The sequence below is a fragment of the Varanus komodoensis genome, unplaced genomic scaffold (genome assembly GCF_004798865.1).
Source record: "Varanus komodoensis strain SLA01 unplaced genomic scaffold, ASM479886v1 scaffold16, whole genome shotgun sequence".
In the NCBI taxonomy this organism is placed as follows: Eukaryota; Metazoa; Chordata; class Lepidosauria; order Squamata; family Varanidae; genus Varanus; species Varanus komodoensis.
In genome coordinates this window covers 2,413,623-2,435,755 of record NW_025335468.1, presented here as the reverse complement: position 1 = coordinate 2,435,755, position 22,133 = coordinate 2,413,623, and the positions used below count along the sequence as shown (strand labels likewise).

The 22,133-nt window shown below is 46.5% G+C and overlaps 1 protein-coding gene across 1 annotated transcript in view; it reads right to left on the bottom strand.

Moving 5' to 3' along the window:
* Nucleotides 1-22,133, bottom strand: part of B4GALNT4 (beta-1,4-N-acetyl-galactosaminyltransferase 4) — a 197,458-nt gene that overhangs the window by 5,196 nt on the left and 170,129 nt on the right. The window contains exons 10-18 of the mRNA XM_044425888.1: nucleotides 14,653-14,796; nucleotides 13,205-13,314; nucleotides 11,252-11,352; nucleotides 10,372-10,454; nucleotides 7,441-8,731; nucleotides 6,696-7,009; nucleotides 5,147-5,300; nucleotides 2,824-2,896; nucleotides 2,571-2,724 (exon numbers count right to left, since the gene is read on the bottom strand). Of these exons, the coding sequence (XP_044281823.1) occupies nucleotides 2,571-2,724; nucleotides 2,824-2,896; nucleotides 5,147-5,300; nucleotides 6,696-7,009; nucleotides 7,441-8,731; nucleotides 10,372-10,454; nucleotides 11,252-11,352; nucleotides 13,205-13,314; nucleotides 14,653-14,796 (2,424 nt within the window). The remainder of the gene's footprint in view (nucleotides 1-2,570; nucleotides 2,725-2,823; nucleotides 2,897-5,146; nucleotides 5,301-6,695; nucleotides 7,010-7,440; nucleotides 8,732-10,371; nucleotides 10,455-11,251; nucleotides 11,353-13,204; nucleotides 13,315-14,652; nucleotides 14,797-22,133) is intronic.

The following is a 22,133-nucleotide window of genomic DNA, read 5'->3' as shown; positions in this document are numbered from 1 at the left end:
TCTATTATGAATCTTGAAATATAAAAGCAGTTGCTTTCACTGGCTGCTTCTATGTTTCTGAGCCTGATTCAAGGTCTGTTTAATCTGTAAAGCTTTACATGGCTTGGGAACACAATACCTGACAGAGCACCTCTTCCAACTACTATCTACCCAGATATTTGGATCAACAACTGAGGACTTCCCCCAGGTATCACCTCAGATGGCAGCTTGGAGGACAGCCACGAGGGGAAGGGCCTTCTCAGGGGTCTCGCCCCCCACAACTGTGGGATGATCTCTCCATTGAGGCCTACACAGCACCAGCTTTGCCATTCTTCCAGGGCCAGATTAAGCCTCCATAATAAGACATTTTAAGACATCAAAGGATATGAAGTGGAACTCTGGTAAACCAGCTGCAGAGCTTTGTCTATTGGGCAGTACAGAAATGAAGCTGAATGAAGAATGAATGAAGAATGAAAGAAAATACCTAATTTCATGAAGCTGAGCAGGATCAGACCTGGCTCCTACTTGGATAAAAAACTGGCTTAGAATAGCAGGTGCCACTGAAGCTTGAAAAGGATCGTAGTTCAGTGGTACAACAGAGACCATGTAAAAAGGCCCCAGGTCCAGTCCTTGGCATCTCCAGGGAGGACAGAGACAGACACATGTGAAATGATGGACTGTCAGTGCACACAAGACTGAGCTTGATGAATTATATCTGTCTTCTTTGTTTCAGGCAGATTCCTTACAGATGGCTTTTTATGTACTGAGAATAAGACCCACAAAAGTGCAATCTGTGTCTACCCTTTCCAAGACTTCCACTTGTTAAACTAATTTGGTTGTCCTTAGTTATGAAGATAGGCCTGAGAATGCTTAAACAACATCTCAGTAGCCAAGCAGGGTGGCGAGTCCAGTTCTGAAGACCCCCCGTGATCATGAGCTGTGGCTTTTGTGCCTTGCAAAAGTGGTGTGTCGCCTGAAATCTGGCAAAGAACTCTTTCTTCCTACAAGACACTCGGTAGCCCGGTTCCTATGGCATATTGCATGGGCCTGACACCACTACTAGAGAGAATCTTTCAAATGAACAAAATTAAGATATCATTAGGGGAAATTATTTACAAAAGGGAATAAAATCATTACTTCAAATAGTAGGCTGAGGTTTTTCAATTAAATAGGCTTGGTTACTTTATCATTCTTAATAGGCAACTGAGTCTCCCCAGCTAAATCAGCTCTGGATCATTTTTCATTCAAACCAAATTTCACTACAGTCCACCCCAGACAATTCCTCACAAACAGGAGCAGACGGTATACGCCAGCCTGTCTCTGTCCCTGGCTCTTCTGGTTTCTTCTGGCTTCTAAAGGATTCTTGTTCCCAAGATGATTTGCTGACGTTCCTTCTGCCCAGACATTAGATAAGAACCTAAAATTTATTATATAGAACTCGGTGTGCTCATAAATTATTGTGTTTGGTACATCAAAAAATTAGTTATTGAAACCAAATTTCAAATTTACTTAGGGTGTGATCCTAGGCATGTTTAGACAGAAAAATATCCTACAATTCCCAGCATTCCTCAGCCAGTCTGGGAGTCGTAATACATTTAAATTTAGCCATTATTTTATGACCAAGCCACGTTATACACATCACATTTTATGTTCCTAAGGGTGTGATCCTATGTATATTTACCCAGAAAAGTCTAAAGTGATGGGAAAGTATGTGCAGATAGGGAGGAAACTGGCACTAGGGGAATCCTTCTCCACAGCCACTCTCAGCCTGTGTTTTTCCTTCTCCAGAAAAAGCAGAGCCCCAGGAAAACTACACAGCATATGCTCTGCTAGCCATTCCTCATCCCTTCTCACCACAGCTCTACTTCATACTTTCAATGCAATGGTCAAAAATCGTGGTGCAAATTTCAGGTGAGGGGTGATTGGCAGAAATGGACTGTCTACTGCACCCTGAAGATGTAAGAGGATAGAAGAAAAGGGCACACCAGCACGACCCAGGAAAAATGCTCCTCTCCCTCCCCTATTGCTTCCCACAGAACCATCCACGTGCAGGCTGAGCTGGATGTCCCTTTCCTGCTCAGCAGCCTCATTTGGCAGTGTTACCACTGAGGGCTTGTCATGTCAAAACCATTTAGATAAGAGCAGCAAAGCCGGTTTCCCAGCAGGGAAGTTGGAGCCAAGATTCCTGCAGCCCTCAGGCAAATTCTTTGGCCTTTCTTTGCTGGACTGGAGGGACACAATTCCTGACAGTGGCTGTGTCAAGCCTGAGCTGATGCTGATGAAGCAGCTTGGTGGAAGGCTCCCAGCGGGTTGCCGTGCTTTATTTCTGCACCTGTGCAAGAGCAGTGACATGTGCCGCCTTGCAGAGGAGAAGGGACTGAAGTCTGACAGTGGGCCTCAGCTAAGAGGTTTTGTGGCTGCAGGAGCGAAGGCTCTAAGTTTTGCCAGAGAATCAGCTGGGACTCAGGGCTTTGCAGCTGAAGAAGGGACTCCCCATCTCACTTGTGTCCACTGCACAGTGCTAGCTGGTTCAGCCCAGCCGGCTCTCCGACCAGCAGCCCCAGCGTCTCCTAGCAGCAGACGTGCCTTACCGTTGGGTTCCTGAGGAGAGCTCCCGCAGCCCAGCCTCATGACGATGGGTGCATAGGCCAGCTTCCCTTCCACGCAGTGCTTCCGGATGCTGTCGAGGATGTTGAGCGGGAAATGGATGTGCAGGTCACACAGGAACAGGATAGTGCTGCCATCCTGAGGGATCAAAGGGCAGCACAGACAGGCCATGACTCTGCGGCAAGCCGGATGCTGAGCAGTTATCTGGAAAGCACCCCCCTTCTCCTCAGTGCTCACCTCTATGGAGTCCACACCTGCCTGCAGTCCTGCCGAGCGCTCAAAGTTCCCAGTGCGCCTCAAGTACTGGAACCTGTGAGGAAGATGCACAGAAAGGAAGAGGGCAGAGGTGATCAAGGAGTGGGTGGGCTGGTACAGAGCAATGCTCTGTGTGCTTGCAAGTTGGTCCTTCAGGAGTTTCCAGATGACTGGGTTCTCATGACATGGAAATTCACTGTGAGTGACACGTCAGGTTGGTTGCCTGGTTGTGTGACCATGGATTGTTTCATGCAGGGTGACTTGTTTGTTTGCAAGCAACAACCCACCCTGACAATCTGTGGTTTGTTGTGAGGGTTGTTGTACCCCTGACAGATTTTTGTAATCCAGGCATGGATGACTGACCCCATCATGGGGACCGGGAAAAAGCTGGCAGGAACTTCTTGTCACTCTTGCCTTGACTGCCCAGGCCACTGGCAGTGACAGCCATTGCACAAGTTCAAAACAGCACTGCTGGCTTGGTGCCCCCTGTCAAGATTGCAACCTCCTTTTTGCTTGCTGTCATTGTTTCCCCACTTTTTCCTCTCCCCCACCACCCCTGCCCTGAATCATGAGCTGTGATCTCTGGACTGATGCCCAATGACAAGCCCTCCAAAATACCCAGGCAGCACTTTGGCCGTTACAAAAAAAGACTGAACTGTAGCACACCAAATGTGTGCAAATAGTTCTGTATTTTTTTATATATATAGTGTGTGTGTGTGTGTGTGTGTGTGTGTGTGTATATATATATAGTGTGTATATATATATATAGTATATATATACACTATATATATATATAGTATATATAGTATATATATATAGTGGGACTTGGTCAAGGGTCCAAAAAGGGTCCAACGGTCCACCTGGAAGGTGCCTTCTATCACAGTGCAGTAGGGATTCTTCATGGGTGTTGACCCAGAGGGTGCAAACAAGTGCATATGCATATGCCCCTGTCAGAAAATCCTGATTAGCCTTTCAACCCACTGCCCCGCTTTAAAAGGAAGCCTGAGCTTTGACAGCTGGTTGTCAAAGCTGCATGCTTTGCTAAAAGAAGGCAGCTTGCACCTTTCCATCTTCCTCAGCACCTAGAGTCTTGGCAAGTGGAACTAATCATTCCTTAATTCACAGAGCCACTAATTAAGAGAGGCTCTTACTGATTAATCAACTAAGGCTCCACGCTTTAATGGGAAAAGCTCCATCAGGCTCAGTGGGATTATTTCTAAGTAAATATGTATAGGATCTTGTCCTAATTTTGAGTCCAGGAGCTCTGCTGAGACTGGCGCCATTTGCCTGCACCCCTCTCTGTCCTGCTTCCATTCCATTTGCTCATTGTGGTTTCCCTCCTCCCTCCTCATCCTTCCCAGATCAGTGTGCAAGTGGAAGTGTGCTTGTGTAATGTCGGACTTAGTCTGCCACATTGATCAGTTGTGCCAACTTTCCTTTTGACTTCCGCAAGCACTAGGGTGGCTTTGTTTCCTTGAACAGTTTGTCATTATGACTATTATTTCAGCTGCTGGAATAGGGATATAAGTTTATATATAGTTGGTTAAAAATCCCCCTGTTTATTGATACATTGTTTGCTTTGAGCTTCCTTTCAAATGAATGAATGGGTCCTATGAAAGCTGCACTGGGACCCTTTTCAGCTGAAGAATGGGGATGGGGGAGGGGACACTATAAATAAACACACATCAAGTGCAATTCCATGCCTACTTAGTTTCCCTGTTTACAGTGGGGTGTGCTATCTACTATGCATGTTTAGGTTGCCGCCTTAATCCACCAGTGAAGCTGATCAAAACTTGCAAACATAAGAATACAATCTGCAGGTTAAGTCATCTGCTTGGTATTTGGCAAAAACTCATAAAGCAAGTGTATTATCAAACACAGACTGAATGCGGGAGTAGCTGCAGCAAGGTGCGCACTCCCTCCCTCGTGTTTAACAGAGCAGCTGGTTTTCACCCTATTGTTGGCTCCTCTTCTCATATACACAAATGTGCTGGGGCATTTCTGTGGTTACATTTTGCTACCCAAACCTCATTCTCATGCACAGATGAGAAGAAGCAGGCTAATCACGCATGATGTTGGAAAATCTGGAGAAGAAAACAAGCATCAAATTTGATTTAAGCAACTTTAGTCATCTCCCTAGTGGCTGACTGTACCCAACTGTACAAGGCAAAGAAATGTGTTCGGAAAGCATTAGCAATCAGGCTCAAAAAGTGAACAGCTGGACAGCTTCAAGACTGAGCTCTGTGGGCTTAGGAAAAACACCCCCTGAGAAAGGCTCCAGCGTTTTGATGCGTGCTCAAGGTACCTTGGCAGGCGAGCCTCCTGAAGCGCCTTCTCCACATCCATGTCATCACTATCGAAGTCCACCAGGATGACGTTGAAGTTGGCATCCTTGGTGTTCAGGTACAGGCTGGCCATGTCTGAGATGAACTGCTGCACCCAGCGGGCTTGGTTCTTCACTGCGGGATAAGAGCAGGGGCTGTTGGCATTTCGGCATGCATTTAGTGGGCTGCTCATAGGCAGGGTCTCCAGGGTAAAAGGCTTGGGGTATCGATAAGTCTGCAGTGGCAAGAGAACGACACTCCCAGTATGTGTGTCCACATAGCCAAGACTTCAGAGGCATTCAGCCTGTGGCAATTCAGTATTCCACCAGCAGGAGGAGGAAATAATTAGGCAGAGAGAGGATGCAAATCAGTGCCGTTTCCTTATCCTCTATCGATCAGGATATACTTGACCCTTCCACATTTTCACCAGAGGATATGGTTTTTGTACATGCTAACAGCAACACATTTTTATAACTAATTTAAATCAAGGAATTGATCTTTTTGGGTACAGGATATGGCTTTTCCCTCCTTACTGCAAAGTATATTCGGCTATGCTTGTTGCATTGCACTGTCGGATGATTCAACCACTGTGAACTTTACTGAGCAGGAGACGCTGCGGCCTCCTCCTGGCTTTGTAGTGGGAAATATGTCTCAGCTCTAGGCATGCCAAGTACCTGATTTTCCCATGTGTGCATTTCATGTTGCTCTGATACCTTAAAAAAGAGGGTATCTTATTGGAGGCAAAGATTACTAGCTCCCCTACATTACTCACTTCAAATGCTGCCAGAGCACCACAGGAAGCAACTATCCGGTCACTTGGGTAAAATATGGAAACACAGAAGCAGAGTGAAGTGAGATGGGGCCTCCTGGGCCATGTAGTCTGACCCCCCAGCTCCAGCTGGCTCCACTCATGACATGCCTGCCACATGCATGTCCAGCCTATCCTTGGACACCCTCACTGATGGGGCTTCAACCACCTCCCATGGAAGCCCATTCCATACCCTCGGGGTCCCAACTGTAAGGAAGTACTTCCTGGCATCCAAATTGAACATTGGTTCCCTGAGCTTTGCTCCCTTGGAACGCATCCTGCCCTCCTCCACAGGGGAAAACAGGTCTCTACCCACCTCTGCATGACACTTGAGAATGAAGTGAATTGGGCCAAGATCTCAGACAAAGCCATTCTTGGGCTGGAGACAAACATTTGTTTTGTTTTGTTTTTTTCAGATAAAAAAAGCTAGTATGCAAGAAGGATCGCTCCCTGTGATATGTACAGCCTTCCTAATCTCTCCTCTGTCAAACAGGCTCTGCAGGCTGTGTATTGCTACAAAAACCTGCAAAACTGGTTTGACCAGAAGTGTCAGTGGGACAAAAGGAACATACATGTACACCAGGGACAACAAAGCCTCTCCCAGATGATTTTCAACTCCCCTATGAAGCCCGCTCCTTTTGGTCTCCAGCCTGCCCATTACTGCATGTTGCCCGCTCAGGAGAGCAACTGCACATTCCTGGGATGCAGGTGCACTCTCTTACCTGGCACCACAAAATGCACCATAACATCGTGCCTCCAGCTGAGCCGCAAAGGCCGGCACAGGATGGGCTTTCCATACAGCAGACTCCAGGCACTAGGTGGTGGCTGAGATTCATTGGAAACGGTTGCAGGCCCCTCTGGGTTGACTTCAGTGCTGTCCTCGGACTTGCCCTGGTGCAGCAGGACATAGATGTACTCGGAGAGACGGACAGTCCTCTGGCCTCTCTCCATCAGCTCCAGTTCCATCAGGTACCGGTTGCCTCGACCTGTGTCACGCCGCTTCTCCACATTGATGATCCGTAGGAGGGTGTAGATGCTGTGGGAGGGAGAACAGAAAGCTGTGTAGTCCCAGGCTAGACCAAGTTCCCTCTCCATAAGAAACTACCTCATACCAGGCCCAATTATTTGTCTGTACCGCCCTATATTGCCTACTCTGATGGACAGGCACTCTTCCGTCATCTGCTGCCTGACCCTTCTAACTGCAAAGAGCAAGTACTGAACCCGGGGCCTTTCGCAGGCCGAAGATTGATTCGGAACTGCTCTAACATTGGACACAACCCTCTCTGCCCCTCGGTGTTTTAAAGCCAGCGAACATTCAGTCAGAGTACACTGCTGATTTATCCCTCACTATGTTCAGAAGAAGCTTCCAGCAGCCCAAAAGTGACCAATGCACCACTTCCGAGTCAACTGGAAGGAGGGGGCTCCTTTCAGCCCCATCCCCTCTCCTTCCCAATCCCGTTTCCCTACCCGCCATTCTTCTCGTTGAGTTTCTCCATATACTGGGCCACCACATCTACTACTTCACTCTCGCTCAACTGCAGGTTTCCTGAGACGTTGCACCGCAGGTCGTTCCAGTCCGAGCGCAGCAGCTCAAAGTCCACGGGGCTGACGCTGAACGTCCTTTGCCAGTTGATGGAGTCCTCTAGCCAGCTCTGCTGCAGCTCAGAGTTCTCATAACTATAGTCAGACAACTCTTCCTCCATCTCCTCCTCCTGGACCTTCTCTGGGCCTTCAACCTCCTCCTGCTGAGATTCTGTCATTTCTGACATCTGCAGGAAGGACGTCACTCGCATGCCTTCAGAGAGCACCACCTCCGAGGAATTGTAGTCTAGGGTAGTCCTTGCTGGGGTGGTGACCTCAAAGGTCTCCTTGCTAAACAGCCCTTCCTCAGGCAGTGCTGGGGCACTGGGATGCATCCTCTGCTTGCTCCTACCTTTTGCGGTCTCTCGACTGTGCAGCTGATCCCATTTCCGGCTGGCCCGCTGGATTTTCCTCTTAAAAGTCTCTGTTTCCCTGGAGGCATTGCCTGTGAGCCATGCTGTCCTATGACCAGGGACAGCATGGGGTTTGTTGAAGGGAGTGGGGTGCCGCTGAAGGATTCGGGAGTTCAAGTGCACTTTCCTTGGTGGCCTGGGATAGAGGAAGACTCCAGGGAACACGTCCTTTTGTGGTGCGGCCTTCTTCTTGCTGGGCTGCAGCCGAGTGACGTACACTTTCTCTGGGGGTTTCTTGGCCTCCTTCTTGGGCTGCTTTTCCTCTTTCAGAGCCTGCTGTCTGGTCTTTCCAGCAAAGAAGGGCACAGAGAGGTGGGGCTGAAGACCGAGGGAGCTGCCCCGCTTTGAAGGTGACAGCAGCCCCAGCTCGCCCTCCTTCCTTCCCTTCTCCTCATCCTCCTCATTTTGTGCCCAGCTAAGGGACCGCCCATGGACCACAGTCTGTTCTCCAAGAGGGGCCGCGTTCCCATAGGCTTGGAAAGCCTTGGATGGAGCCACAGGGCTCAGGCTAGGCCCGCTGTTCATGCCCGTGGGGACAGGCTGCCCTGCCAAGGCTCCTCCTCCTTTAAACCTCTTTCGTTTCTGGTGGAAGGCATTGTAGTCCATGTTGTTCCCATACTCCTGCGTCGTCAAGGGCCTCTGCTTCCGCTTTGCCCCGGGGAACACACGTGGATCCGGCACACTGGGGCTCTTGTCCTTGGCATCAGGGAGAGGGTTGGTGGGCTCAGGGCTGTCAGCTCCTTCCTCCTCCTCTTCAAGAAAATCTAGAAAGCAGTAATGGGCAAAGCAGATGAAACGCCAGGGTTTCTGTCTAGCGTGAGCAGCTAGTAAGTGAAGAGAGCTTGGAAGACAGTGGAGCAAGGGAGCTTTGCATTGGGTAGGATTATAAGAGGTGACTGAGGAGAAAGGGGCTGTGGGAAGCCTCAGGGAGAAAGGAGGAGAAAGGGATTTGGGGTGAGTTTAGGGCATGGATAGGTACAACCTCTGTACCCTAAGTCTGCCTTAATCTAAGCTGATCCCTCTTCTGTAATTCTGTAAACTTAGAATTTGTGCACAATCCAGATTTCCATTGCACCCTTTAAAAATCAACTTCCTGGACCATACAGTTCTGTGCAGGCAACGTCTGAATAGCCCTGTATTTAGGAATGTTTAGGAGGAGAGCTTTTGCACTCCTGCAGGGATCCTTGTCTTTCCTTCCCCTGGGGCCTCAGCCAGGTTTCCCCAGGCTATTCATCCCTATGACCTCCATTTATGTCCTGTTCTCACTGTGCTTCTAGCCTGCCCTAGCCAGCAAATTCTGTGGAATCAAAATCAAGTAGGCTAGCAAAACAACTTGATGCAAAATGAGAAAATGTGCACCCGTGGTACTTATTTGCATAATAAATTTTAAATAAAGAACATTAGTCTCTTTGGGGAAAATTAGGATTTTGGGTGGCATGGTACTGCACTTACACCTCCATACATTTCAATCAGATGAATCAAGAGAGAATTTCCCCCATACTAATTATCAAAGCCACATAAATTCACTGAGAAGAGTCAAGGCTGCATGCCAGAGGTGGTGCAGGCTAATATCCTTGCTGCTACAAGCAAGATTTAGAACAGTGAAAGTATTGATTGTGCTTTAAGGTAATCACAAGGTTGTTCTCAGCACAAATTGGCTCTGGACAACTTGGCCTTTGCATGGCAGAAGCTGTTTGCCTGGGTGAGCTTTGGAAACCTGGGGCAGAAGTGCAGGTAGAAGCAGAGATGCAAAAAAGGCCCAAATAATCAGATACTCTTCTGTCCCAGCAAAGAACGGCTTTAAGGTGGGGGCAGGGGGCAGGGGGTGCTTTGACCATGTCTTTCTTCAAGAAGACAGCCAGCAGCACATGCAGAAACCCCAAAGTCTCAAAACCATTTCAGCGGACATAATGAGAGCAGCTAACAGGAGCCAGTGTGGAAGGCTATGAAAAAAGGACATATACATATAAATGCATTCAGATGCCAGTCTGGTGTTGTGAATGGTGCTCCACTGCAGGGAACGCTGGATATTGCTTTAATTTGCACAACCTCTTGTGCCAAAAAGGGGTGAAATGTAAGAACAGAGGCAGGAGGTTATTCTGTGTGGAACTAATTTGGAGGCAACTCTGCTTTTCCAGTGTGCTGAATTTCTTCTTCCTCCATACCTTTCCAGTTGCCTGCAGTTACTCCCTCTTCCCCACCCCACCCAGCAATCTGTCTCTGGGCAGGGCAAGACACAACCTGCCAGGTCTGGCAATGCACGCCCTCCAAGCAGATGGTAAAAAGGACTTCCACATCATCAGAGAAGAGTGTGGGGTTCAAGCACTGCTCACAAATGGGCTGAGATGCTCCTGAGTGGCTCTTGCCTGCCTAGAGGAAGGTGGATCTTCCAATGACAACTTACTCTCGGGATTCAGGAAGAGAAAGGCTCTCTGGTGTGGATCCTCCTCCTCTTCATCCATCTTCATGTATTTGTAAAAGCCAAATCTGTAGAAGCAAGCAGGAACATCTCAGATGCAAGAAAATCACACACAGGACTCAAGCAGAACCTGCAGCCCTGAGCTTGCATCAGGGGCACTTGGCCACTTTTCACAGAGGCAGATTCCAGAGGAGTTACCAGCTGTAGTAAAATAAGGTCCAGTGAACATACTGTGGCATACGTTCTGCTGGACCAGATCCTCTTCATCCATGGCCCTGGGTGTAAGTGTGTGTAGGTTGATGGACAGAGGCTACAGGGAACTCAGCCACAGAACCCCCAAGGGGCAGTGGCCACAATTCTGTTTTTGCCATGTTTGTTGCTGATACATGTGGATGAAACAGAATTGGATTAGAAAGCAGACTGAGGCAGAGTTCTGCAATCCTAGTAGCACAGGGATCAAGCAGTAATCTGCAGCTGACTTTGACATCTCTTTAAAAGCATCAAAATCAATGGTAGCCGTCTCAATACTGCTATGAAAAGTGTGGATATAGGGAGGGAAAGAGGGCCAAGGAATATCTGCCATTTCCAATCTACCAGTGAGAGAAAACCCCTGCTCCGAATGCGGCTTGGTGGCCCTCTCATCCCCATCCCCAAATGATACCTGTCCACATGAGCTCGCCACCAGCCCTTTGTGGCCATGCATAGCAGAGGACCTGCCTTACACATATTTTGCAATTTGGGTGTACATGGCATCCGCCAGGAGAGGACAGCCCTCCATCTCCAGCACAGCCCATGGGACAGGTTGCCTACAGCTCCACACACCAAGACAGCCAGCTTCTGTATTGTGCTCTCGCTTCACACTTACTTTTCCAGGTAGAGCGGGGACTCTCTGTAGAAGCATTTGTTCTCCGTCTCCATGTGTGTGAGCCGGGTGAAATCATTGGGGTAAACAAATGAGAGGTAGACCTGTGGGAGGGACAACCGTGTGAGAAGGGTCAGATACGTTTTCCAGTGTCTACAGAGGAGGTGAGAGCAAGCTGTGCCTGCCCAAGCACAGAAACTAAAAGAGTGTTTCCAGTGCTCAGGTGGGACCTGGCACAATTCCCCTTCTTTGGACATTTTGTCCCCCCACCCCTTCTTCCATCCTTAACTGCCCCCTCCCTGTCTTTCAATAGTGTTGCCCCCATCCCTGCTAATACATTCTGGACTCAGCTGATGCTGTTGGCAAGCATGGATCCAGACAATGCCTTTTGGGTTTGGTTTACAGATCGCAACATATCACACCCTCTCCACACTGTAACAGTTTACAGATGCACAGGCCAGACAAAACTGGAGAACATCCAAAATAACCCAGGACAATAAAGTGGCCAAGTCTCAGGATGTTTCTTGAAGTAGTCAATGTGTTTTGGCCCTGTATAATAAATAAAGATTTTCGGGGGCTAAACCAAAAGTAGATGTGGACAAAAACACATGAACATACATTCTAAAATAAAGCATATCAGTTAAAGTAATTATAATAATCAGACTGCAATCACTGTGTATACTTACCCAATATTTCTAAAAATCTCTGCAAAGATCTCCAAAATAGGGATGTCCCCAAAATGACTCCTGTGACTGATGACATGTTTCATGGGCAGTGGTAACCTTTTCAGACATATCTGACTTGTTAGTGATTAGATTAAGGCCTTCCACTTTCAGGCATACACAATATTCTTAGGAAGTATCTCAAAATTCCTGTGCTATACCAAAGAAGCAATAGTTCCCCCAAGGAGACCATTTTCAACCTTAAAATATTTTCAGGTTCAGGTTCTGCTTTCATTAAGATTGTATTGTCATTTGCAGAAAGTTTTTGCAAAGCTGCAAATCTAGTATCTGCTGCAGAGTGATTTTGTTGTACGAATCATCCTACCAAAAGGGTGCTCTGCTTCTTATTCCAAACATTGCACAAATGCTCTCCTACCCATAAAGTAAGAGCCCTCGTCATTTTTCCTACTCAGTGTTAGTTAGGGGGCATCCATCACCGAACTGGTAGTACAAGTGGAGAATTGTTGCCAGGCACACTGGTTTCTGGTCAGCCAGATCTTCAAATTCCATCACCTTACCAGTGCCTTTAAAATATACACAGTGCCCTCGTAGATCGTATTATTTGGGAACTGTGGCACGTGGTGAGACACTATAGCATGTCTCCTTAACACTCCCTAACCCACTTATTACTGGCATGTCCTTGGTTTCCCTTGTACTTTTGAAGGAAATCTTGAGCATTTCTTGGCAACCAATAAAGTTCCCTATAGTGTGCCAATTCTTTGTAATGTTCCCCTGCAAACTGCCATATGATTAAATGTTCTTCTATAGTTTAGCAGGCTAGAAGGTTCTCCTGTTTTTTCAGAAGATGAATGCATCTTGCTTACCATGCTTTGAAACTACTGTCCACTGCCATTCTTGCATTATTGCAGTGTGACTAGTATGATAATGCTTATTAACTACTATATTTTAATTTAAATTAAATATTCATGTGTTTTAGTCCCTTTCTGCTTTTGATTTATCCTCTAAAGAAGGCCTGTATATATTATATGGGATAAAGATGCTGCACTACTTCAAGGAATATATATTCCAGAGAGCTTCAGCTATGAGGCAGTATAGAAATGAAATTAATAGTATTATTAATAATACACACACGCACACACTTCTAAGAACCTGAGATTAGGTTCACTCCATTGAACACGGATGCACAATGACAAACCATGGCAAAAAGCACAGAGATGCTTCTCCATGGACAAAGGCATGTGCGGGGGGAGGGGGAGGGCTGTGGGACACTTACGAATTGCAGGCCCTGATAGCGGGCGATAGGGAAGTCCTTCACCACGTATGTGGGGCTGTAAGCACAGGGCACCAACACATTCTCCACATGGGATGGCTCAATCTGAGGAGCTGCAAGAGGAAGCTGCATGATCAAGCCCAGAGAACATCCCAGACCACACAGGCTTCCCGAGTCTACTGGAATCCAGCTTGGCTGACCACTGGTTCTAGACAAGGGTGCATTTTGCACCCCGGCTAAGTGCTCAGCATCCTTCTTCCTGACGTCTAGTATCCTACATGTGGGAATTCTGCTTTGTAGTTTGCATTCTATTTTGTATGGAGGAGCAGCCCTCATTCCCATGAGCTCTGGCTTGCAGGAGGAAGTGGTATGGTCTAGACATGACTTTACTGCCTTGTCTGCTATTTGAGAGAAACAGGCTTAAGATTTCTACCAACTGAGAGCAGGATAGGCTGTGGAAGGGGAACACTTCAGTGCTCAAAACAGCTCCTTGCTCTTCCCCATCACTAACAAAACCAATATAAATTATAAAACTTGTAAAATGCATGAGACATATTATTTCAAATGAGCAAATCTAAATGATTTAATTTGCAAAATCCAGAATAATTCACTTTTTCTCGGGACCAAATCTGATTTAGACTCAGTGCAGAAAGTACACAGAGAACCACAGATAACTATTGGCTGCTTTGGCCACTGAAGACAGTCCTCTGTTTTTCACATAGGTAGTGGGACACTTTCTCCTTCACATGCCAAAAGCATGTGCCTAACCTTTCCGGAAGCTTTAAAGCAATCCTGGCCTGGAGGCTTTCTTCTAAGGTCTGAAGTCACTCTAATTAAATCCTGTCCTACAGGAACTGCTCCCGCTACAATCTCTCAAAGTCCCAAGGGCCAACACAAAGGTGATGGTTTCAGAGGATGCATAAGCATCCTGCATGAAGACCTCCTCCAACTTAGTGACTGACGTAAATGTTCACTCAGGTCTCCTCCTCTTTTGCCTTTTTCATGATGTTTAAAGCTCAGTAAGGGAGCTCAATGGTCCTCCTCACCCCCTGCAGGCTTCAAGGGTGTTCCTTCTTGGCCAGATGGTTTCCTAACAAACTTGCTCCTTGCTGATTTCCACAGATGGCCCCATGTATAGAGTGAGACACTCTAGAATGAGGGAAGTCAGAAGGACCAAATTCTAAGCTTTTCCCTTGCCTGGCTCTACACCTCCCAAGGAAGGAAACACACCTAAAACAAGCAAAATGACAACCAATAGCATATCCAGCTTATACATGTTAAGGATTAAAATGTTTAAAAGACTTCAGAGATTTAAACGTTGTGAAGATGAACACGTTCTCCAAAAGATATAAAGAACACACCCACATATGTATGCCTTAGAGTCCTCCCCCACAGCCACCTTCCTCACCATAAATACCCCAGGCCTGCACTGCATGCCCTCTCCCACTTACTAAGGAAGAAAATATCCCGAGGGTCAGGCTTCAGCATATCTGCTCTGTGCTCATGTCTCTGTACACCCCAGAGGTAGCTGCCCGTGTGGCTGGCGAGGGACTGAGGCACATGGTCCACCTCATTCATTTTCAGACTGGATTCATCTGAAGGAGGAAGGGCGAAAGGAGAGAGGAGGTGCTGTTGGTGAAGGAAGAGCTCATATGCCCCCACTCTTGGGCTTCCGATTTCCCACAGACAACAGATGTAGGTATTAAGCAACGAAGCAACTCCCGAGAAGACCTGTGGCAACCTCATGGCGGCAGCATCGGCATTCTGCCTTCTCCCCTTTCTTGATCAAGGCAGATTCGTGGCCTCTGTCTGGCAACAGGCTCCCCACTCCCCACGTTCCCTGTTAACCTCCCACCAGCAGGCTCTCCCCTTCTGAATAACTGTGATCTGGTTCAGTGGTGCTCTGGACAGCAGAACAATTCACATTGTTCCTTCAGGGATTCTGGCACTCGGGATGGAGGTGGTGGTGTGCACCTATGCATGCAGATCTATGCATGCCTCACAGAACCCCTGCTTAGATTTAGTATTATTGTTTATTTTATAGCCCACCTTTTTCCTGCAAGGAACCCAAGGCGATTTACAGAATCTTCCCCCCTCTTCATTTTATCCTCACTGTGCATGAGGTAGATTAGACTGAGATTGAAGGACTGGCCCAGAGCCAGCCAGTGAACTTTATGGCCAAGCAGGGATCAGAACCCAGATTTCCTGAACAACACTCTAACCACTACACTATGCTGGCTATTTGCCTATTTTTCAATCTGCCTGTTGCTCAAGATGAACACTTGCCTTTTCTGAGCATAACTGCTGTGTTTTGGATTAGGGACTTGGTTTGTCCCAGGAGCCAAGCTTGGGACGAATAACAGTAATACTTCCAAGACAGAAAGCCTCATGAGGACTAGCCACATCAAGGTCACTATATGCTCTGTACAGAGACTCCAAGCATCAGTGACACAACCTTCAGAAATGGCCCGGAATTCCCACCCAGCAGCCCAACCTTGCATCTCCTCCCGAGGGAAACTGTACCTTCCAATGCTCAGGAATTTCCTGCATCAGCTGCGTCTCTTAGACGATCAGAGAATCTTTACCAAGGAGTACTGAAATCCCATAATGGCTGGCAACCCACAGATATGCAGACACCTAACAGCCTGCCTCTCACTTGGACTCTCATTCACCTACTTATAAATACTCCGCCAGGGTTACTCTGAAAATATTTGATCTTCTGAGCAAACAGAAAACAAAGCGAGGAATAATTTCTCCTGGGATGCAAGTGCTCAGAAAGGCAAAGCACAGCTCCTCCTACCCCCTCCCCCCACCCCAAACCTGTAAAGCTGCCGGGAACGACATCACTGGTGTCTGGGAGGAACAAAACGCCATATCAATTAAGTGCTGGCTGCCTCCAATGTCATGTTTATTAGATGAGCCTGTCTGTTTTCACATATCAGTACTAGGTAACTGAGCAAAGCAAGCACAGAAGTGTAAGAAAATTAGAAGTGCCGTCGTCCGTCTCCTTCCCACTCAGTCCTAGTAATTGTGGGTGGGGGAGAACACCCAACATGGCTGAGGAGGAGCACAATAAGGGGAACTGGCTACAGGCTTCCTGACTGAAGCTGTAGGGGTGGTCCAGACACAGCGCTCACGGGAAACCTCCCATCAGCATGATAGTTACATGAACAGGCACAGTTTTGTGGCCATACAGCTGGCAGCCATCATAGAGAAAGAAGACATTCAGTTCCAGCCTGTCAAAGTCTTTCTGGAGAAACTCCTTCAAAACCCACGTGCTCTATAGCCACATCAGAACAAAATAACCAGCAATTGCTGAGAAAAGTAGGAGCTAGACTGGGCTGGAGAATAAGGCCAGGAGCCATGGAGAATCGGAGTTTTTCTAAAAGAGATAGCAAGTTAATCGACAGTGGGTCGGTTTCCAAAATGCTGCATTCCCATGGTGCTTCATTTTTATTTTCATACAGGGGGGCAAATGACATTCAAACCAAATGACAGCTATGTGTTGTTTCCAAGGTCATGCAATAACACTGACAAGGTATCTGTGATAACTGGATGAGTGTACATTTCGTATTGTAACTTAAAAAAAATTAAAAAGACTTTGGCTTGGATTCTAAGGGAAGGTAATGAAAGGAAACTTGTGGGGGGTAATTTTTCCATCCCTTCATCCACATCCCACTGCACACCAGTGGGACCATCCTCAGTACTATTTGCTGCAGAGGGTGGGAGTGGGCAGGAAACTTTATTTCCATGATTTATTTATTTATTTTTCGATTTATATCCTGCCCTTTTCCTACAAAGGGCTCAAGGCAGCTTACATCTCCTCCTCCATCTTATCTCCACAACAACCCTGTGAGGTAGGTTGGGCCAAGAGTCTGTGACTGGCCCAAAGTCACCCAGTTGGCTCCATGGCTGAGCGGGGACTAGAACCCAGATCGCCTGAGTCCCAGTCCCATGCTTTTAAGCACTACACCACACTGGCTCTCCACTCCATGGAGTTTTAGGATCCACTCCAATGCATGTTTAGAAAGGTCCTGCATTGACCAGCATGCACCCACCAGGACTACTTCTGTTTATACATGCATAGGATTGTACTCTAAGATATTTCAAGATTCCAGCCTTATGTTGGAATTCTAACCCCACGGTCTCTCTGACAGTAGAATGACAATGTTGGAAGGGTCTTTATAGGCCATCTAGCTATTATAAATGTCTCAGATATGGCCGCCTAGTCCAGTGCCCTGCGAGGGGTACAGGAAGCTTGAGGTGGGAAGAAGCAATAGCAAACTTTCCTTCTCTTAAATTCCTTAACTTATCTCAAGAACTAACTCTCTGCCAACCAATGCAAGAGGAAGCATAGGACAGGTTCCAAAATAATGGACAGAATGCAACTTCTGTCAAGATCAGTTATGGAAGAGTTTGTACCTTTCGAATGAGACACAAGTTTGGTTTGGAGTGGGGAAAAACCTCCCGCTCAACAGTGGAGTGCTAAACAATGGTAGATTATGGAGTGCAGCGAAGGCATTGCCATTCCCATGTGATCTTCTGAGGAAGTCCAGATGGAAAATTGCCAGTCTGGAAGCAACTGTCAGCACCAAATCTTATTGTGATTCTTCCTGAGCACAAGAAGCAGGTTTCATCCAGCAAAGCAAATAGTTAGCATGGAAATCTGGTTGACTCTCTCTCTAGACATCAAAGACTGCACGGTTGATGTCTGCCAGTGCAATGAACAGACCAGGCCGAAAGCATTGGTTGATATTGCAAAGCAAGAGGAACAGACAGACACATGGTCATATTGAACACTCTGGATTCTGTTTAACCAGTAAAGAAGCCAAGCCTCTTAAAGAAAATGAAAAGAAGAGCTATATGACACACACAGAAGTTAATTGCACTGTGTATCATTCCTGGGAAAGGGCATCGGTTCCTGGCACGGCCTGGTTGCCTGGGAGGAGGAGGAGGAATTACAGCATGCACATTCCCCTTTGTGTCAGCAAGAGCCTGTGCTTGTCCTGCTGCAACTCTAGCAGAGGCCAGGCAGAAGCACACCCATTGCTAAGGACAGGTGGCTGCAACAGGCCTGTGATTCTTCGGTGCCAGGGCAGCTCAAGTTTGGAACACAGGCTCACCTCAGCTTTCCAGGAAAGGGGGCACACGTGGCTGTCCTTGCAGCAGAGAATGAAAAGCACCTTGGAAGAACAAGAAACAAAAGCCACTGCTACTAGACCACGTGGCTAGAAGATTGATCAGGGCATGTGTGACTATCCACTACAGAAAGGGCAAGACACTCAAGTCAGGTTTACAAATTTATTCTGTTACTGTAGATTGGTTGTGTATGGGCCATGGGCCTAGTGGTATACAAACTTTATTTATGATTCAGGTGGCAGCCTTTGTTGAGGAATCTATGCTACTTCCTGTTTTAGAGATGGAGAACAGAAACTGTGCTCTGCTTGCTAGGTAATGCTCTGGGTGCATGAATCAACTTTTAAACCAAACATATGAGCACCTTCATGTAGAAGAACATTATTTCAGACAATGGAAACATCTCAAAAAGGTCTCCCTGGGAAGACTTCCATGTTCATGGAAGCAGGGACAGAAACATTGTATGGAGGAATAATCAACCGTAACATTTCTAAGAAGATTATCTTGTTTTGTTTTTATTTTAAATTATCTACAAGCCTGAACTATTAGGTCAGATGCACCTGAAGAGACCTAGGGCACAATTCTGCACATATTCAGACTGAAAAAAGCATTACATCTCCCAGCATACTGCGAGTCATCAGCCTTCCTTCTGCCGATGTGCGCATGGGATTGTGCCTTTAAGGTCATTCAGCTTGTTGCTAGTTGGTCATGGCTTTAGAACCAGCTTCCCCTGGGCAACGTCCAGTAGCTTGTCTTTTAGACCATGCTAGCTCAACATGTTTAATAAAAGCAGCAGATGCCCACTTTTCCTGGAAGTCTGTTATCACAACTGTTTTAGAAACAAAATGTCTATATCCTGTTTAGAAACTGATCCCCTCTGTCTCTGCTGCTGTGCTTTTGCATGGGAGAGCCGGGCAGAAAGGGGAAATTCAGTGTACTCTTGGCTAACTATGCCTGATGGCTGACATCTGCCTCAGCCCCTGACAGGCAAAAAGGCCATCTCTCTCCTGATGTAAATCGGCTCATGGTGCTCACCAGATATTCTGAAGTGATGGGCTGGAAGCAGGCATGCTTGAGGAATGCAATCACTGCAAATGATACAAATGGATCCGATCAGCATGAACTGTGGATTGGAACTTAATTCATCCACTGAATTTTGCACTTTCTGAATGGTCTGATGATGCTACCCTCAGCTTAAAAATGTGTAAAAATATTTTTAAAGCCTATTTGAGACACAACGTATTTGGAAATGGAATGATGATTTTGAAAGGAGTTACATTTGTGCAGGCCCAAAAAAATGCCAGATTAAGGTAAAAAACAGGGTGCAATGGCCATAGGTAAACATATGCAACAGTGACACTGACTGGAAAGAGACCAGCTCATCTATCCTTGTTTCAAACATATACAAAAAATGTCAGAGGAGTGAAGGTGATTGCTGAAAGTGGATGTTGGAGGCACAGGAGCCAATAGTTGGGCAGCTTCAGGATCCAAAGAGTCAAAGTCAACATTATCTGGTTAAAACTTCTTGCTGGTTTCTTCTCCTTCTTTAGCATTGTTCTAAGGCTGCTAATCTCAAGTTACTGGCAAGGCACTTCAGCGTTTGTAGAACAGCACAATATGATAATGTCTTAAAATCAAATAAGAATTATAATAAACCAGGACAATAATTCTGAAAGCATTAGAATTTGTGAGGATTAAAGCTTTTTTTAGCAATGGTGAGAGAAAAGAGGTTTTTGACACAACAAAAGAAACCCCAGCCTCTTAATTCCCCAGGCTGAACATTGAAACAGAAGCTTTCAGAGGTGCTTAATATATCTTTCTGGTTTCCACCCCTTTCCCTAGTGTAAACAGCAGTCAGGAGTAAACAGGAAACAAATATGAAACATACTTATTTAGTTTTTCCTCTATGGGGTGCATTTGCCCTAAAATCTGCTAGGCAGTATCACACAAGCACTTAATGACACAAAAATAAAGGGTGTGATATAAAAACTTTGATGCTGTAACATGAAAGCAAAGCCTTTGCTATTTGAAGTGCCAAAAAGACAACCATAAAGGTCACCTCACTCTTATTTGTAAAACGTGCTTCATGGATTTCCCAGTCGCATCTGTTCAGCTCACTGACAGCACAGGTTTTTCACCCGTCACTATGGGGCTAATACAGCCATAGAAAAATGGGAGGCAGCTTTGCCAATCAGTCTCCCATGTCAACAATTTAGCCTGCTCAGTTCTAATCCTGAGTTAACTGGAGGCCCTTCTCAACACGGCAAGAGAGGAGATGGACCTGAATGGGTAGATGAAACTACCAAGGAGACTTGTGGGAAGCATGATGCCACTGCATGTGAATCAAAGGACTTGCCAAGTGAACTTCTCATGGGTCTGAGAAGCAGAGTTTCCCATTGATGGAATAAATGGCAATTCCTTACTAGATTTTAGAATGGAATAAGAAGGTATCAGGTAAGTATACCGTACCAAAAATGATGTAAGGTAAAGGAAAGAACACCTTTGTTATATTTTTCTGTCCCATGAATTCTGTATAGTGCTTTAATGTATTCTACAGATTATCAATGATTATCATTATGCTCTATGCAAGCATATTTTAAAGGGGAAAGTAGTAATTTTAGGAATAAGAATAGAAAACAGCCCTGGCCTCATCTGGGATTTACTATGCACAACATTTTCACTTTCCATAAAAAGTTAATAGAGAGGATATTCACTCTTTATGTGGGAGGCAGCATTTCCTAACCCATGTGCTGGGGATGATAGGAGCTGCAGTCCAACCTCTACAGACAATATGCCTATATAGGCACGGGGAAGGCTTCGTAAGGATTTTTAGCGACAGCTACCTGAACCAGGTGAGTTTCTTGTGCCCACCATGCAAGACCAGTCCCCATCAGCTTTCACCTGGGCCTTCAGGCAGGGAAAGGTGCCATAAGGCAGGCTCTCTTCTGCCTGGCAAATGTTAGTCAGCAAGTCAGCTGTACAGAGAGTCTCAAGGGAACTGTTCTCAAGTGAATTGCTTATGCTCAGCTGGCTGGTGTTTATTGACTATCCACGTAATGATGGTGCCACATCCTGCACATGCCATATACTTATATATGTTATACCCTTATGTAGGCACACACTGTATGCTGTGCATGTTACTGATGCAATCTGAGCTAGCGGTGACGGATGAAGAAAGAGTTCTTGGTGCTGCGGTGGATGGCTCAAAGAAAACAATCATCCAGGGTGTGGCGGCTATGGGAAAGGCACACTCTTTGTTTGGAGTAATTACCAAGTCTTGAATATAAACCTGCCAGTATTGTACTGCCCTTATACAAATCTAGGGTGCCACCACATTTACATGATGGGCACATGTAGCTGCCCCCGTTTCTGGTGGCAGTGGCAGTGTGTTTGTGTGTGTCCATGTGTATGTGTACACACCTGCATGGGCATGCAGTGCATGGTGTGCTCAAGAGGGGAGTGCAGCACCTCAGCCCACTGGTTCTCCTCCCCTCTAGGCCTGCAATATCTCAAGCAGCTTCTCCTCCCGTCTTCTGTAACCTCTGGGAGACCCCCTACCCCAAGCTTTAAGATCTCCTAGGGAAACTATGTGCATGGTTGCATCTTGTAGTGATGTAAGACTGGCATCAACCAGGAATGGGTCCTTCTCAGCAGTTGCCTTAATACTGTGGAAATTCCTTCCCTGAAAGGTGGAGGCTTATTTGGAAAACTAACAAAAAGCAAATCTGTTCTATCTAATTGAGGTTGTTGGTTGATAAACTGCAACTTGAGCGATTATAATTTGAGTTATTTTGTT